This window comes from Chanodichthys erythropterus, chromosome 23, assembly GCF_024489055.1.
Source record: "Chanodichthys erythropterus isolate Z2021 chromosome 23, ASM2448905v1, whole genome shotgun sequence".
Classification (NCBI taxonomy): Eukaryota; Metazoa; Chordata; class Actinopteri; order Cypriniformes; family Xenocyprididae; genus Chanodichthys; species Chanodichthys erythropterus.
In genome coordinates, this window is record NC_090243.1 from 32,845,555 (window position 1) to 32,863,973 (window position 18,419).

At 40.8% G+C, this 18,419-nt stretch overlaps 1 protein-coding gene across 8 annotated transcripts in view; it reads left to right on the forward strand.

The window, feature by feature from the left end:
• LOC137013814 (uncharacterized) overlaps window positions 1–17,310 on the forward strand; it is a 38,364-nt gene extending 21,054 nt beyond the window's left edge. For 4 of the 8 annotated variants that reach the window (XM_067377769.1, XM_067377773.1, XM_067377772.1 and 1 more), the window contains exons 2-19: window positions 2,000–4,967; window positions 5,052–5,166; window positions 5,255–5,344; window positions 5,928–6,321; window positions 6,519–6,623; window positions 6,848–7,010; window positions 12,292–12,405; window positions 12,486–12,608; window positions 13,508–13,523; window positions 13,606–13,841; window positions 14,117–14,231; window positions 15,081–15,198; window positions 15,283–15,374; window positions 15,796–15,913; window positions 16,031–16,132; window positions 16,213–16,386; window positions 16,598–16,774; window positions 17,070–17,310. In XM_067377769.1, the coding sequence (XP_067233870.1) occupies window positions 13,515–13,523; window positions 13,606–13,841; window positions 14,117–14,231; window positions 15,081–15,198; window positions 15,283–15,374; window positions 15,796–15,913; window positions 16,031–16,132; window positions 16,213–16,386; window positions 16,598–16,774; window positions 17,070–17,278 (1,350 nt within the window). In that variant the 5' untranslated portion in view covers window positions 2,000–4,967; window positions 5,052–5,166; window positions 5,255–5,344; ... (4 more) ...; window positions 12,486–12,608; window positions 13,508–13,514 and the 3' untranslated portion in view covers window positions 17,279–17,310. Of the gene's footprint in view, window positions 1–1,999; window positions 4,968–5,051; window positions 5,167–5,254; window positions 5,345–5,927; window positions 6,322–6,518; window positions 6,624–6,847; window positions 7,011–12,291; window positions 12,406–12,485; window positions 12,609–13,245; window positions 13,524–13,605; window positions 13,842–14,116; window positions 14,232–15,080; window positions 15,199–15,282; window positions 15,375–15,795; window positions 15,914–16,030; window positions 16,133–16,212; window positions 16,387–16,597; window positions 16,775–17,069 lie in introns of all 8 variants that reach the window. The other 4 variants (XM_067377771.1, XM_067377770.1, XM_067377776.1 and 1 more) reach the window with 4 other exon arrangements.
• The last annotated feature ends 1,109 nt before the right edge of the window (window positions 17,311–18,419 follow it).

Below are 18,419 nucleotides of genomic sequence, written 5' to 3' on the forward strand. Positions count from 1 at the left end.
ACTGCGAGTGTTATTAGGCCTCCTCTAACTAGAAAGTTATCTTACTCAGAGCTCTGCTAGGACAGCAATTGCATGTTGTAGGCTCTCTGTGAGCCTCCTTGAAAGCTGTCCTAAATGTGTGAAACGTAACGAACTCCTCTCATTTTAGGGAGTGGGCATTCTGAGGCCTCCACTCCTAGAGCTCGGCTGGCTAGTTGTTAGGCTCTCTGTGAGTCTCCTTGGCTACTGCAAGCCTTGCTAGGCCTCCTCTCGTTAGAGAGAGTGATCTTACTGAGGCCTCTGCTCCCCAGGGTGTTGCTAGGATAGCAATTGCAAGTTGTAGGCTCTCTGTGAACCTCCTTGCAAGATGTCCTGTGTAACGCCTGTTGCAACGCCAACCAATTTTGGAATTTTTAGAATGCTTTTAGCCTGCTGAACTGTGCATGTAAATCATGAATCGGCTCCAGCTGGTCTAAGAGAGATGGGCACTCTGGCATCTTTGTGGCCCTATCAGAAACTAACCAGAGAACTCCAGTCCCCAGCTCTGGGGACTTCAAAAGAGTCTCTCATGTGGCTACATTCCAGAACAGCCAAAACCCAATACACACACCACACACACACACAGACACACACACACACACACACACACACACACACACACACACACACACACACACACACACACACACACACACATGCTTAGAGATTGTATGTACAGTTATTCTCAAAATGTGACTGTGCCAAAGTGTACCTGTCATGAATATCAAGTGCATGTATGTATCCCTAATGTTTAAACTTAGTTATGACTGTAGTTGTGTTAGTGTCATTCTAAACGATAAAATCAGAATATAAACTGTATCTCCCTTTTTATGTTTTTGCCTCCTGACAAGTTTGGTTTCTTTGTAAAGCTCTCTTTATGCCTTATTCGACAATGTATGTCACATTACTGTAAAATGCATTGTTCTATTTTTAATGCTACTTCGAATAAAAATGTACTCTGATCTCACATTTCATAAATTATGCAAATCGAGCCTCAAGCATGGGCGTAGGTTTAGGGGGGGACGCTAGGTACTAGTCCCTATCAATATTTTGATATGACAAATTTGTCCCCACCAATATTTAGCAAGCTCCTTTGCACTGCTATTTGGATCGATTCTAACGGCCAGGACGACGACAGTACAAGAAACGCCGTAATTTGATTGGCGGCGGGGTATCTTACAGGCTACACGCGCGGACCGGGACTACTTTTGTGCTTGCACTAGCAGCGAGCGTTTGGTGTGTGTGCGCGTGCGCGCATGTTGATGACGCCGACGGTAAGTTACCAGGGCTGTCTCTCTGCCACATACAAAGGCCAGAGTAAAAACATTTTAATATTCCATTTTAACTATAATTAGCTAGCCCCACAAATAAACTAGCAGTAGTGACTGACCAGGCTTTCAAATGCAGATTCTACTGTGGAAAATAGTATTAACTGGTGATAGTATGTGTTACCCAGGATGATAGAATGCTACATTAGCAAGTAACAATGTCAATTAGCCAACAGTGTTTTTTGTAAGTATAAATAGGCTATTAACGTAGCCTATAGTAAATGATGTTTGTTTGTTAATAAACCGTATGGTTGTTCAGCATTTCACATTCCCAGGTATTAACGTGAGTGTACTGGAGGCTAAATAGTGTTTAGAAAAAGGTTATTATATTTATTTATTTAGATTTGTTTCCTTGTGGTAGAGTATTTTTTGTTAGTGTAAATACTAATGTACATAATTTCTGTTAATAAAACATTTGGTTGTGCAGCATTACACAGTCTCAGGTTTTTATTTTTATTTTTTGAGAGTGCATTTGGGGGGGGGTGTCCCCACCAAAGCTGAGACCAAACCTACGCCCATGGCCGCAAGACAAGGCAAAGGAAAGGTTTGCCTGCCAAGATTGCACTTCTTACTGTTGGCTGTTTCAACCAAGGATGCGTGTTGGCTTGTTTGTCCAGAACAGACAAGCACAAACATTTGTGCTTTGTCTCTAGATTGTCTCTGAATTGTCCATCGCCATCTCATGCACGTCTCTCCCGGACGTCTCAGGCGACCGCGCTTCCATCACGTGCTCATCTTTCGGGACGACCATCTCCGGCGAAACAAACCTTCAAGTCCTCAGTTCAAATCTTCCCGCGGAAATGGAAGAAGCCAGCGAACTGCAGCCACACTGAACCATCACCTGTATCTTTTGAAACTCAGCACAAACTAATGCAAGTACCATTTCTCTATCTTAAGATGCAATACATCTTATATGACCTAATGAAACTGATTTCTTTGGTGGCTCTCAAAGACTGTTAGTAAGTTTTGCTACTTGTCTTCTCTCTTTTCCTTTCATTACTTTCGCTTTTGTATATATGTATATCCTCTGTGTATATTTAGCCGTATAACCTTTGTATTATCAATTTCATATATTAGATACATTATATTCATGCTCGATTGTTCTGCTGCTCATTCAGAAAAACCAAGTCACTTCTATGATCGTTTCTGCAACACTGATTTACGCTTTGATGCTATAATAGGAATTTATTCTCATGGCCAAAGAATTAAATTTCTTTCATAATAGTCTATGAGAAACTTAATGGTTTGCTGGACAAACTAGGATAGTTTCTTAGTTTAAACAACTATTAAACTAAAACTAATCATATATGTAATTGATTAATTCGTTGTAATTAATATACTATATATGTGCATAATTCCCTCTTGGGTCGATATATGTATCATAATTAATCGTAAGGCTTTATGATTTATTATATTCATATATTTCACCCGTGAATTGATTAAATACTTGTAATATCACTAAAGATTCATTACACCTGAGATGCCCTCTGTATAGAAAATTTACATAAACATATGAGAATCCATCAATATTTCTCCAAATGTGCAGCTTTTAAGCTAAAAGCCTATATGAAATGCCATAGAGGTAACATGAATGTTCAGACGCTTTGCATCACAGAAATACATTATATTTTAAAGTATATTAAAATAGAAAACCATTATTTTCAATTGTTATAATATTTCACAGTATTGCTGTTTTTTCTGTATGTTTGATATACAGCATGATGAGCTTGAGACATGTTCACAGAGCCTACTGACTGAAAGGGCTCATTATGCAGGTCATTATGCAGGTCTTTGTCTTCTCAGGTGTGAATCACAGCATTATTCATGAAGATTTACACCTCCATGTATACTGTGTTTCTTGACAAAAAGTCTTACAAAATTTAAATAGCTATATTTTTTATACGAACGAGTAGGCAGGATAATTTTACATCATTTTTAAGCAAAAATTCTAGGCTCCAATACCCAGAAGTCTTGTGAACACATATTTAATATATATTTTTTTGCCTTATTACATTGACTTTTGAGTTTTTTGTTTTTTTCAATAACCACGCATAAACGTTATTCCTTCAAAAATACAAACATGTACATACATGTTGCACACATATTATCGTAGCCTATTTCGTGCTGAATACAGTGTAATGACAGCTTTTCCATTAATATGTTTATGAACAACTGAAAAAAAGCACAAATGTCAGGGTATGTCAAAACTTATCCAGGGCCCCAAATCAGCCTCAGACTGTATAAGTTTCTTCTGTTGAATTAAAAGATAATTTAAAGGTTAACACTTTTACTTTTTTCTTCTTAAGATTCCTTGCTACTACCATTTTTTTAATTTCCTGCGTCAGTTATTGTTTTAGATTTATCTGCCCATATTGCTGCCTTTCTGGTTTAGACCCTTGCCTTGTTCTACTGGTTTTGTTTGAGACTGTCCTCCTCCAAAAACCGACCCTATAGGTCGTTTGTGCAAGCCGCTTATTACGACCTACTGTTACGTTTTAAAGTTAAGCGCCCTCTAGCGTCCCTTTAAATAACGACAGTATCATCATGAAATGGCATTTGACCGTAGACCAATCAAAATACTATTTGTTTTATCATTGTATTCAATCGAGATTTCTTAATATTGCTAAATGAGTTGTGTAATTAAAATTTATTTATGTTTTTATGTATTTGATGTGCTTAAAAAACATCTTGGAAAGGAAACAAAAACTCTTATCACATCAAATGATTAATTAAATTCTATAAACCTTTTTAACAAAAAAGCTTTAAAAATGAATAAAAAACTATGATATAGCTTAACGTTATATAAAATAATCATAAAAGTGTGATGGATTAAAAATTTATAATATATAGTATAATTATAAATTTGTGGCGCTGAATATATATATGAATATATGTTATATATATATAATATCCCCATTTTAATTGTTCTTAGTGGCGCCGAATTAAAAATAAATAAATAAATAATAAAAATAAATAATATTTAAGCGATGAACCAAAAGGAAGTTGAAGGAAATGAAGAAGAAGAAAGCAGGCGTGGCTACTAGGTGGTTTCCTGACGGACATAGGTAAAGTGTCTATGTTGTTTTTTTTTTAAAAATATGTATTTATAGTCGTGTAACGTTACTGTAATGTCTGTCATATTGCCACAATTAATTTCAGCCTACTGTATCCCGAACTGTAAATGTTTACTATTTAGAGTAAACTGTATTTTCAGCATTATATAGTAATATTATGAGGGCATAACAGTTTAACAGCTGTTTAAATTTAGGGTATCAATTCAATCTGATATAATGACAAAATATGTTGATACCATCAGGTTCATTGTTATAGCCTATTTTAGACTATAGCCACAGAAAATTAATCATCTCATCTGTTTGTTTTCAGGTTTTTGTACCCCTTGTATCCTTTTTGTATCCTTTTTCAAATCAAACGGTTCTTTTAAAATCCACTTCCTCCTTTCTCTGTTTCTCTTTTTTTTTTGTATTTATCTCTCTCCTTTTTGTATACCTTTATCCTTTTATTATTTCAAAAAAAAAAAAAATGGCATCTGAGTCGTCTAGACAATTTAAAGAATGGCTGGAAGCAGCAAAAACCCTGGCAGAAGAGTTGGAAACCCCAAAAGTATGGTTTTTCATACATTATTTCTCTAAGAAAATGGCTCTACCCATGTTTCCCCCAAATATATCATTTAGTTTTTACTTTTAGACCAAAAAGAAAACGAAACAAAAGGGACCTAAAGACTCCAATGTTTCTTGGAGGAAGAGGGACCAGCATGGTAACATCCTACCACAACGAGTTAGGATTATGAAGAATCGATCTGGTCAGTAAAATACACAGTCATGCTGTTGTTCACAAGTGTTTATGCTTCTGGTCAGTGTTTTGTATATCATTATATTTTGTGTTTGCAGTGAAACCCTCTGGCACTAAAGCTTCAGAAGTTGAGGAGGTCTGTGAAGTTGAGGAGGTGAATGAAATTCAACAAGAGATCCCAAATCTTGGTAAGCATATTGAATTGAAAGCCTAAATAATACCAGCCTTAATATTTAAATTTGACACTTGCCTAAATTTGTAATATTTAAAAGTAAGCAATGACCATTTCCATAATGCACATGAAGTGATAAAGCCATGTAAGAAATTGCGGTAACACTTTACAATAAGGTTCATTAGTTAAACATTATTTAATGTATTAACTAATGTGAACTAACCATGAGCAATACATTTGTTACAGTATTTACTAATCTTTTGTTAATGTTAGTTAATGAAAATACGGTTGTTCATTGCTTGTTCATGTTAGTTCACATTGCATTAAGTAATGTTAACAAGATTTTAATAATGTATTAGTAAATATTGAAATTAACATTAAAAAATGCTGCAGTTTCTTATTAGTTCATGATAAATAATGTAGTTACCTAATGAACCTTATTGCAAAGTGTTACCAAAATTGCAAATTTGCTTTATTAAATGCATCATTGTAAATGTCTTTTTTTTCATTATTATTATTATTATTATTGTCATCATCATCATCATCATCATCATTCTCATTATTATTAGTATCTTTTTTTTTAATTATTATTAATTTAGATCAACATCTTCAGAGACTAAAAGACCTGGTAAATTTGGTCACTGTCCCTACATCAGTGGAAGACACAACCACCATGTCTGCGTGGACAAAAAGACAAGCCATCTCTGAAAAAAAATTCAAGGCTGCGATGCCAGAAATTTTAAACTGCATGCTGACTGCAGAGACCGTAAACCAGCATTGCTGTCAAAAATGCAATGCTGTGGATGCTGTTGTCCGGTGCTTGGACTGTGTTCCCTCTGGAATTCAGTTTTTCTGTTCCACATGCGACACGGAGATCCACAGAAAAAATGTTTTGCACAATAGAGAAGCTATGTTTGATGGTTTTTTTTAATCCTATTCCACCAACATCCTTTGTGGTGGTTTGTGGTGACCAGTATCACCTCAGTGAGCAAGGTGTGTTCAGATAATTTTAGTATGTATCCTCTCACCATGTTTTCATAATGTTCAATACATGTACAGTGCTACAATATAAGCCTTGTCTGCTGTTTCCTTGATCTGTTTTTTTATTTATTTATTTATTTATTTTTTAATTTGTTTAGTAAATGTGTAGACATTACTGATATAACTTTCTGAAATTTGATTCACTACAGTGTGTATGCTTCCGATTCTTCCACCACTGGAAATCTGCTCCTGCGGTCCAAACCCAGACCTCAGAATTATCCCAGGAAAGCAGACCGTATTGGTGACCATAAATGGTATGTCTTGTCACTTCCTTCTACCTTTTTATATCCCACCAGATGAAGTCAAGCATAATAATGGCTTATTATGTATTATTATTATTATTATTATTATTGTGTTGTCCTGTGCTGTATAAATACTGGTCAAACGTTAACACATGTTTGTTTTACGGACCATACAACCTGTGCCTGCCAACTGTATGCTGTCCACTTTGTTCTGCTAAATGGACTCCTGGGATAAGGGACTTGTTGGAATGTAGATATTGGCCAGCAACCACCAGCTGCCAAATGATATTCAAGTTTGATGTATTCACATCATTCGAACAGATGAAGTTGGCTAGCCCTTCTTTATCGCAACAAGCATTCCACAAAATGCTTGAGCATAGATCTCTTTCCACTGGTCGGGTAAGAGCTGTTTTCATTTTAAAAGTTTCTAAATTTCAGACTTCTTTTTAAAATCAAGAAATCTAAAGGGTCAGTGGAATTTTTTTATTTTTTTTAAATTTAAATATAAGTTGGCATAGTTGTGCATTAGTCATTTTGTTTAGCCCTGAAATACAAGTGACAGCCTGTCCATGATGCACCTCACCTCTCACCCAGTGCTAGATGGGATAGGCTCTAGTCCCTCCATGCCATGACCATCTAAATGAAAAGCAAGTATAGCTATTGGTTGGATGGACTTGATAGTTATTTATAGAGAAACGTACTCGGTTACTAACGTAACCTCGGTTCCCTGAGATACGGAACGAGTACTGCGTATGGGGAAAGGTCTCCTTTTTCCCCGTTACTGAAGCCTTTTTCAATAACGCAGTGTAACTGCATCGTCATTGGTTCACTCATAAACAAGTTGTTGAACCAATGACGGCGCGGCATAGCTGCGCGACCTATGGCGACAGAGCGCGCGAATATTCCCGCTGAAATGGGCGGGGCTTAGGGCTATATAAGCGGCGTCTCGCCATAGGATTTCAGGTCATTCGACTGAAGCGACGACACTGAAGCCGCAGCCTCGTGGCACGGCATGTAACGCAGTACTCGTTCCGTATCTCAGGGAACCGAGGTTACGTTAGTAACCGAGTACGTTCCCTTTCGATACTTCACTCGTACTGCGTATGGGGAACGAATTCAACCGCGCCGTGCCACGGCAGGGAACGACTGGACTTGTCTTGGGCACCGCGAGGGAACCAGAGGACAAGTGAGAAGGCCGGAGCCGTCGAACCCTTCGTTACACTACAAAAAGGGAGTTAACTCCCAGAGTGGCATGAAGCGGAGCTCGATAGAGGCCGCTGGATCATACCGAGAGGACCCGAGCTTGCAAGGTCGGGACGTCCAAATGATAAAATCTGACAAAAGTGGACGGCGAAGACCAGCCGGCCGCCTCACAGATGTTTTTAATCGAAACTCCACTAGACCAGGCCCAAGAGGAAGCCATTCCTCTAGTAGAGTGAGCTCTAACTCCTATGGGGCAGTCGAGGCCCATAGAGGAGTAACAAAGAGCAATAGCGTCAACTATCCAACGCGAAAGACGTTGCTTTGAGACCGAAGACCCCTTGGTGCGGCCACCAAAGCAGATAAAGAGTTGATCAGATTGCCGAAAAGGCTGTGATCGATCAACGTAGGTTCTTAATGCCCTGACAGGGCAGAGTAGTTCCAGCTCTCGCTCGTCCAACGAGGGAAGAAGCGCTGAGAGGGAAATAACCTGTGCTCTGAATGGAGTTGAGAGCACCTTAGGGACGTAGCCATGCCTAGGTTTCAACAGACTTTGGAATCGTTGGGCCCAAACTCAAGGCATGCAGGGCTCACGGAGAGGGCCTGCAAGTCACCAACTCGCTTAACCGATGCTAGTGCAAGTAGCAGAGCGGTTTTGAGCGTCAGGGGCCTGAGGTCAGCTGAACGCAGTGGCTCAAAACAGTGAGAGGACGAGGAGGATTTAATCGCCTAGAACCTCTCAAGAAACGCACCACGAGGTTGTTTCGTCCCACTGACTGGCCAGCAATAGGAGCGTGAAACGCTGCAATGGCTGCTACGTAAACTTTGAGCGTTGAAGGTGTGCGACCCAGATTCAAACGCTCCTGGAGAAAAGACAGTATCGGAGATACGTCACACTCCACTGGGTCTATGTTGCGTGTAGAACACCAGTCAACAAAGACGCGTCTCGTGGACGGAGCTCTCGCCTGAGAAATGGTATTCAGCACGTCCCGGGGGAGGTCAGCAGGCTCCCGTCGAGGGACCAGAGGTGCAGAGCCCAGAGTTCTGGCTGGGGATGCCAAATCGTCCTGTTCGCCTGAGAGAGGAGGTCCCGTCTCAGGGGGATCGGCCACAGAGCTTTTGTGGAAAGCTTGAACAGCTCTGAGGACCAAACTTGGCTCCTCCAGAGCGGGGCCACCAGGAGGACTCTGTGCTTGTCTTCCCTGATTCGTCTGATGACCTGTGGGATCAGAGCGATCGGGGGAAAAGCGTAAAGGAGGGTGCTGGGCCAGGCATGGGCCAGCGCATATTCCTCCTTCGAGAAATAAATTGGGCAGTGAGAGTTGCCTTCTGAAGCGAAGAGGTCTACCTCTGCCTTTCCGAAGAACTCCCAGATCATGAGAACCGTCTGGGGGTGGAGCATCCACTCGTCTGAGGGGATATTGCTCCGAGATAGCATGTCTGCTCCCAAGTTTGTTCTCCCGGGTATGTGAGTCGCCCTGAGCGACTGAAACCTCGGTGATGCCCATTCCAGAAGACGCTTCGCCAGAGCGCATAAGCGGCTGGATGAAAGACCGCCCTGGTGATTTATGTATGACACCACTGTCATGCTGTCCGACTGGACTAAGACGTGGCGCCCTGTCAGGTGTGCCTGGAATGCATGAAGGGCTCGAATCACTGCCAACATCTCGAGGTAGTTGATGTGCAGATGGCATTCCTCGTGAGACCACGAGCCGAAGGCCGGTCTGCCCTCGCAAAGAGCGCCCCAACCTGTGTTGGACGCATCCGTTGAGAGCACCGTCCTTCTGGACACCGCCTGTAGGGGTACCCCTTGGTTGAACCATACAGGGTTCATCCAGGATTTCAGAGCTGCCAAACAGGCCTGATTGACCCTGAGACGCAGGCGGCCGTGCCGTGAGGAGGGACCCGGAACCCAGCTTGACACTCCAGGGATGGCCCGCCAGGCCTCGGCCCGCGTGACAAGGGGCTGAATGGTATCGGGTGACGGGCCGCCAATCAGGGGCCCGAGCACCGGAGAGAGTGGAAGAGGAACTTCGCTCTTTCTTAGAGAAGGTAGAATATTCATAGTGTTCGCCATAAGAATGGCGTTTTGCATGGACGCAGCACTGGGCACAGTTAGCACAACACTGAACATATCTCCCACGCCCGGAGCTGAACGAGGCGGAGGGGGGGTGGAACGAAAGAGCTTTTGGGGTGGTCCGGCCGTGGCGAGACTTTGCCCCATCCTCTTCCTTCCTGAAACATCAGGAGGGCTTAGGAGGCATCGGGTCCAGCGTAATCTTAGGCCGGGGTCCCTGACGTTGCCTCGGGAAGGAGGAGCGCTTACGATGGCGCTGTTCCTTGGATGGTGCTGCCTGAGAGGTAGAGGTTTGTTCTGCTGAGCCGGCGCAGACTTGGGGCGGCTGGAAGCAGGCGTGCAGCTAGAGCGTTTTGGCAGGAAGTGTCGCATAGCCTGAGACAACTTGTGTGCTGCAGTAAAACGCTCCATAAAGCCCTCTACTGCTGGCCCGAAGAGACCAGAAGGAGAGACCGGGGCATCCAAAAAGGCCGTCTTGTCCATCTCCTTAATCTCGGTCAGGTTGAGCCACAAATGGCACTCAAGCACAACCATGGATCGTCCAATGGCCTGAGCTGTGGCCTTTGTGGCACGCAGGGCTAAGTCAGTGGCGCTGCGGAGGTCACGGAAGGCAGGTGCATCGACGCCGGACTCATCCAGAGAACGGAGGAGCTTCGCTTGAAACACCTGGAGAATAGCCATGGTGTGCAGCGCTGAGGCAGCCTGGCCCGCGGACGTATATGCTCTGCCAGCCAGGGCAGAAGTGGTCCTGCAGGGCTTGGATGGAAGGGCCCTCTTAGTTTTCCAACCCACAGCCGTGGGGGGACAGAGGTGAGCCGCCACTGCTTCGTCCAGGGGTGGTAGATGCTCGTAACCCTTCTCTTCAGAGCCATCCACAGAGGTGAGAGCTGAAAAATGCGTAGTACATAGGCGGGCAGAATACGGGGCGCGCCACGACTTCGTCAGCTCGTTGTGAACCTCTGGGAAAAACGGTGCAGTGCGTTGACGAGGGGCCTGGCGGGAACCTGGCAGGAACCACTCATCGAGCCTGCTCCGTGATGGCTCCTCTGGTGGAGCCCATTCGAGGTCCAAAACCTCTACAGCTTTCGAGAGGATGCGGAAGAGCTCGGCTTGCAGTCAATGGGCTCCAGCGAGGAAAGGTGGGCGGGGTCAGAATCACCGGCCCAACCTTCGGTTTCAGAGGCCGCGAGAGACATGAAGTCATCAAGCGGCTGGTCCTCAGAACCGCCAAAAGAGATGTCGCTCGCATCTGCCGAGGGACGCAGCTCAGGGCGGGAGAACAGGACGGGGGACTGCTCTCTCGGGGGAGAGGGTGAGGCACGCGGGGAAGCCGGCGTGACGTCATCCAACTCCCGTGCGCTGGGCCGCTCTGCCCCGCTGTCTCTTCCTAGCCGGCTCGCGGGAGGAAAAAGACGGGAGGGCGCGAGCGGCGAGATCGCCTTCACTGAAGAAGTGAAGCTCTTTTAGAGCGGCAATAAACCGCGGGAAATTCGCTCTTTTAGGCGCGCCGGATGGCGGCAGGAGACGGGCTGGCAGGCGGCCGGAAGCGGGAGGCGGGCGGCTCGAAACGACGCTCGAGGCGGCAGTCGACGAGGGCGCCGGCGCTTCTTCCTCGGCGAGCTCAGCAGTCCGCTGCGGGAGCCTCTTCGACGGCGGCGAGAGCTTCTTTCCAGGCGAGCTTCTTCAAGGCGGCGAAGGCTTCAGCCGGAGATCAGCGAGGAGCGATGTGAAGTCGTCGCTGAAGGAGAGAGAACTGAAATCCTATGGCGAGACGCCGCTTATATAGCCCTAAGCCCCGCCCATTTCGGCGGGAATATTCGTCGCCATAGGTCGCGCAGCTATGCCGCGTCGTCATTGGTTCAACAACTTGTCTATGAGTGAACCAGTGACGATGCAGTTACACTGCGTTATTGAAAAAGGCTTCAGTAACGGGGAAAAAGGAGACCTTTCCCCATACGCAGTACGAGTGAAGTATCGAAAGGGAACTATGCTGCACCTTATTGCTTTAACATGTGAGTTTCCACATACATATAATTTCAGTCATGTTCAGGCATATAAACATGTTTCTTTAATATAAAAATGTTGGCTCTAGGCATCAAGAAAACGATTTTGAGTATGTTGGTCAATAAATTTATAAAGTTACACTTCTATTTGAAGTTCATGGAAAGTAACAAAATGTGTAAAATGCATGACTGCTTGCTTAACATTCAAATGTAAATAATTTTTTATCCAAATTGGTACATTTTAAAAACTGTTTGAAAGATATCACTGTTTTAAAGCTTGTAACATTAGAGTTTGATGGCAATAATATGGTAAATTGTTCAATAACTTTTTGTCTCCCATCTGTAGCCTTAAGACATAAACTACAACTTTGACTGTTATTTATTTTTGCACTTGATACAGAACGTTTTTAACTTCACAAGTTTATGCCAGATGACAAATAAAAGCTGATACACACAGTGGAACACAGTGTTCCAGATCAGATTCATACAGACCTGAATGTGTGGCACATTTAAGGTTAAATTTTATTTTAATTAAGTTAAATGCAACGTTTATGATTATTTAATTGTTGTTGATGAAAATTTCTTATTTAACAGGACAGACGAACCACTTCTTTTTGATGGACTGTTCATCGCACAAGATGCCAAAGTGTCTGCCTTTGTTGAACAAATAAGAAGCCAGGGGCCTGTACCATGAAGCTGGATTAGCTGGCTAACCAGGTAAGTTTCAGATTAGTTTGCGCCAATCCTGGGTTTTAGGTACCATGAAAGTAACTTGGCTTTTAGTGGTGTTCATCGCCTTAGTAACTTACGCTCCACGGCTAACCTGCTCCAGGGCTACAGGTTATGTTCTGTGTTAGAGATCTCAAACTGAAATTGGACCAATCAGACGTAAGCTAAGTGACACTGACACACCCAGTGCAATAAAGTCACTCCCCCAGTTTCTATTCCTCTAAATTAAAGGTCATTATATAGTAAAAACAAATATTTAATGATGAAATTATCTTAATAATAATATAATTTATATATGATTTGTATAATTATATGATCTATATTTTTATTAATCCATTACACACAGGCAAATTTAGTGTAAAAGTAGTTATTAAGCACTTAGTTTCAATGAATATTAATATATATAGATCATTATGTAATATAGGCCTAAATAAGGAGTAAATATATACTCTTTAAAAATTACTACATGTGACCTTGTATGTTTAAGTCTCTATCGCTATATATTATCAACAAACTTCACAACTTTCACTTGCACTGATAGAGAAAGAGCATTTCTTTTATTTGTCTTCTTTCACAGACAAGTATTTTCTATTAGTGTAAATGCATTTAAATTCTTAATTTTCAGCGAAAGAGTTTTTAATTACACTGGCTCTCTCGCGAGAAGTGAATGACAGTTTCTGTTGCAAGGCATGTGATTGGCTGTTTGCCACTGATGTCATGGATTCATGTGCCCGCGCTCCACAAACTCAGGATCAAAGCCTGAGTTGACAGAGAAAGTTGATGATCTGCATCATGGTACCAACAAAGCCGGATTGGTGTGGTTTGGTTTTGTCAACTCGAAACTAATCCTATAACCCTGAGTTTGTTCATCTACCATCATGGTACAGGCCCCAGATGTGTAGTGTAAGTATTTATTTATCTCTTTAACCCTACTTTTTTTTAACTTGTCCTGGTATTACATGTACCATATTGTTTTTACTTTCAGAGGACTGGTCATGATGTCTGTGGGCCAGCAACATTTACAGCAGGCAGAGAAATATCACAGAAGTCCAGGGCCAAGGTGGATGAAGAGGGCCTTGAAATAGTGGTGTGCAGACATGGAATCCTCCTGCAAGGCTTGAATCACTATCGTGGTGAAATATATGCCTACCCAATGTTCCTGCAGAAGGAGCTGGCACAAGCTGCAAATGTAACATTCTTTTGCATGGACATTGCTTGCAGGTAGATAACCATTGCCAAATGACAACTGAAGTTTTTACTGATGTTTTACCTTTACTAATCTATGCCATGCATGGGAATAACACAATTACTAGCTAAAATAACACATTTAATATATTATGGACTTAGAAGGTTAATATGGCTACAGTGTTATTAGTTTACTACTGCCACAGATTCATCCCGCAGATATAGTGCAATATTACTATTCATATAACTACATAGTTTCATGATTAGGTCCTGATTTATCTACTTACCATTTTGTGGTTTTCCCATTACAGGTATTGGCCTTATTTGGAAAAGATGGCAGAGAAGTTGCCTGAGCTCCAACCACTTACCATGATGAAGCCTTTTCTGTCTGTAATGCATGCTAAGGCTCACACTGGCAAATGTGAGGTACAGTCTGCGAGTTAAGTTTGTCACAATGGCCCTGTTTCACAGACATGGCTTAGCCTAAGCCAGGATTAGGCCTTAGTTCAATTAGGATATTTAAGTTACTTTTATAAATGTACTCTAGAAAAACATTACTGGTGTGCATCTTGAGACAAAACAATGACTTTGACATATTTTAAGACATATAAAGTTACTTTCAGTTAAAACAGCTCAAATATGCATTTTAGTCTAGGACTAGCTTAAGCCTTGTCTGTGAAACTGGGGAAGTATGTTTTCAGGAGCATATCCTTGCAGCATCAGAAAAAAAATAGCTGGATTTGTATCTCTTTTAATATGCTTGTTTCAGAAAAGGTTGTCCACATTAGTGAAATACTTGCAGTGGTTGTCAAATCTGTACTGGAGGACCCCCCAGCACTGAATTTTGTGCAGTATGTCTCCCTTATCTGACATACCCAATTGAGGTCCAGTTCAGGTCTCTACTAATGAGCTGATGAGTTAAATCAAGTCTGTCATATCAGTGAGACATTCTCAAGGATAATTTTTTAAAACAACTTGTTAATGTGCGTTTTGGGTAATATACACACAACATTAATGAACTTTTTAAAACATTATTAACATTACAGTTAGTGATCATACCAGCAAGGCTGTTTATAGGATATGCTTCCTAAAACCTTTCCTAAAATTCTAACTGCACAACTGCAGTTGTGATAGCAAGCTTTGCTTTCATGGTAATCTTAGTTAGTATTATTTTATATTTTCAATATGTACTAATGGCACCAAATTCATTAAGGATACACCAAATAATAAATAAGGTTTTATTGACAAATGTCTTGATCTTATGTTTTGGAGCAGGTTAGGTGGGGCGGTAGGAGCCAAGATGGTGCAGGAAATACTGTCGGTGAAGAGGTGGAACAGGTCAATAGTTTCCTTTCAAGGGCAGCTCTTACTACAAAGTACATGACCAAGTCAGGTTGGTTAAAGGATTAACCCTTGTGTTTGACACATAATACTAGATTTTACAATTGATATGTTCTTATCTGTTTTGTTTTTAAAGGCAGAGCAGATATGATAACTGTGCTTTCCATGGGATGGAACCATAGGAAGGTGGAGAGTCTTCACAAGACACTGGCAAAAAGATTTGTCAAAGTAAGAAGGCTACACTGCATGTTAACCCTAAGGTTCTGAGGTGTTTTCTGGCCCTGGAGGTGTTTTGACATACATTTGTTTTACATGGTCTACTGACGTTAAACTCCTGTCAATTACAAGTATTAATCAACTTTACATTTTTATAAAGTACTAAGATGTTTCAAAAATATGTAAAAAGACAATAGGTACTTGATGCTCAAGTAAAAATAATTGTTGACTGTAGATGTTGTTTGTCATTTACTTGAAGCACCAATTATCAAGTAAGTGGTTCTTCCAGGGCAAGGCTTAGTTATTGCACTCCGGCTGTGCTGACCCCTGAGAATTCCCCAAATGTACAGTCTTGACTGCCTAATCTATGGTAGTGGGGGACTGCGTTCACTAACTTTGTAGTGATACTAGTATTTTTTTTTTTTTTAAATAGACTACACAGAGAGCTGAAGTGGAAGCAGCCAATCTTGAGAGTCTCAAGCAGGAGTTAAACATCTCTGTGGAGGATGCAGATCGCTGGGTGTCTGATGTTAAGAAATGGGCAACCACTGGTATGTCATAGTTGCTGGTGTATACAATGGTACTTTATTTCCATACATTTGGTAACATTTCTGTAGTGATACTATGTTTTCTTTAATGTTTACTTTTGCCTATTTCTGTTTTTCAAGAGAGAGACGGTACTCACAGTAGCCAGGAAGAGCTCCAGACAGAAATCGATGAGATAATTTATTCAATCCGAAGAAAGAAGCATGATCTGTATCGACAAAATGGTATTTGGTACTGTCACTCAGCTTGCATTATTTGAATTGTTTTTTTGTTTTTTTTCCTAATCACTTTTTTAACCTTACAGACAGCAACCAAACAAGGCAACGCAAACGGAGGAGACTTAGTGAGCTCAAAAAGACACTCGGAGAGAAGATAGTGCAGTACAACACCCTTCCTGGCTGTGAAGAGAAAATTGACACCGAAGCAGCACGCTGTCTCTCTGACGATTTTATTCAGCCTTGGGAAGCACAAGGAGATGGTTAGTAATGTTGTATTTTTGTGCTTTTTTTTTTTTTTTTAAATGCATATCATTCAATTAATTGTTCATATAAGAAATAATAGTCAGCAATTTAACACAAATATCCTAACACTAATATTTAATTGAAGAGCACTATGCTAGGCATAAACCTGAAAATTTAAGTTTTTATTTTTATTTTTTACCCTTCCACTTTTATTTTAAAAAAAAATAGTGGCGAGTCTCCGCTTGAAGAGGCGACTGTTTGACCAAGTCATGCTGGTCAGACGCATGGAGGAGGAGAAGATAATAATTGTGAAAGAGATGACTCAGCATTACCAACATCTAAAAAAAACATTGGACCAGCTGGACAGCCTTCTTCGGGAGACTAAAGAGGACATCAAGATCCATTGTATGTACTATAAATGTTTTTTTGTTTTTTTTTAATAATGTCAAAATATGTTTATGCCAGTAAGCAGGATGTTTGTTTCTTGTAAATATTGTAATTATTAATAAGTAATTTTAAATCACCTCTTGTTATCAATTCTTGTTAGCTGTTTTTTCTTTTATTTATTTATTTATTTATTTATTGCACACTAATGAACAGTACAACACCGGAGTTGGGCACTGAAACTGCAGGGCATTTTCTCCACTATATAGTTCATGAAATGCTGCCTAATTTCTGTTTTCTTCACTTTTTACTTTAGATCCACAAAGAGAGCTGACCGAAGAGGGTCACAGGGGGCTGCACTGCTGTATCTTACACAAGCGGCACATTCTGCAGCAAAAACTCGCAGAGGTCGCCAGCACCTATGGCAGTGTCAACACAGACCCTTCCTTCTTCGTGCTGGAGGAAGATGTTGAAGAGGAGAGTGAGGACAACAGCAGTTCAGAATTTTCTGAAGAAGAATTTTAAAGTTTTTGCACAAACATTGGAAGCACTCTTTGACTCTATATGCAGTTTGATTAAAAAAATTATTAAACAAAATAATAAGTAAAAGTCATTTTAAATCTGAGCTACTGTGTCTGTTTTTTTTTTCTTACACCAACATGTTCTCATTTTCCTCAGACTTGGATAACAGAAGGCTCTACATTACCCATGAGCCTCTGTCACCATTGTGACAGAGACACAGCTAGCAAAGCTTGCTTACTTCGTTCCTTTCATATTTTACATTAGGCAGTATATTAGGCCAACTGTTAGATATTTATTGCATATTGAATAAATATTTATATTCACATACATTTTTGGTCTTAAAGGTAATATATTTCATATTCATTTGTATACACATACTTAATATTTGATCTCAAGTTTTTTTCTTCTAACACTATCAATGTTTCATATGTTACCATTAACTACATTAGTGATCATGAACAATACAAAATACTTATACGTACTCATTCAGAATTTGTGGAATGCAATGTGTTCATTTATATTGTATATATTGTTAATATATTTATTGTTAGTTTGCACCTCGATCTATGTCCTTAATATCTGTGTGATCATAGTGCCCTAAATGCTGATACTGATGTTTATTATTTTATAGCTTATGGCCACTTTATAGCCATATTGCTGACATGTGGCCAAAGCAGGATACTAGTGTTCATAATACATAAAAGTTAATGTAAACCTTATATTGCTTTATTTTATTTGCACCAAATAATACAACAGAGACCATGATATACAAATATAATGCCTGTGAATCCTCCTGTTGCAGTACTACAGATAAGTGTAGTATGTGGAAATGAAACAAGATGTATCATTTGTATATTATGTACACCTACTCAGTTTTCTATTCCATAAAACTCTCGTTAAACACAACACACAATTCTCTGTGTAATGCAAAAAGCTAACCGGAAGTAACTTGATTTCCTTTTTTTAAACAAAACCGAACAAAATACCACACTAATTCATCAGTGCCTCATATTATTCACATGTCCAAACACACATTGCTTAGCTTAACACCAACCCATGGCTTTAGAATAGGCCTGTAAGTAGGCCAAAGGTCAAATTATAGGTTTTGAATGGATGTAAACAATGCAGACAGAGTAAGGTTTGT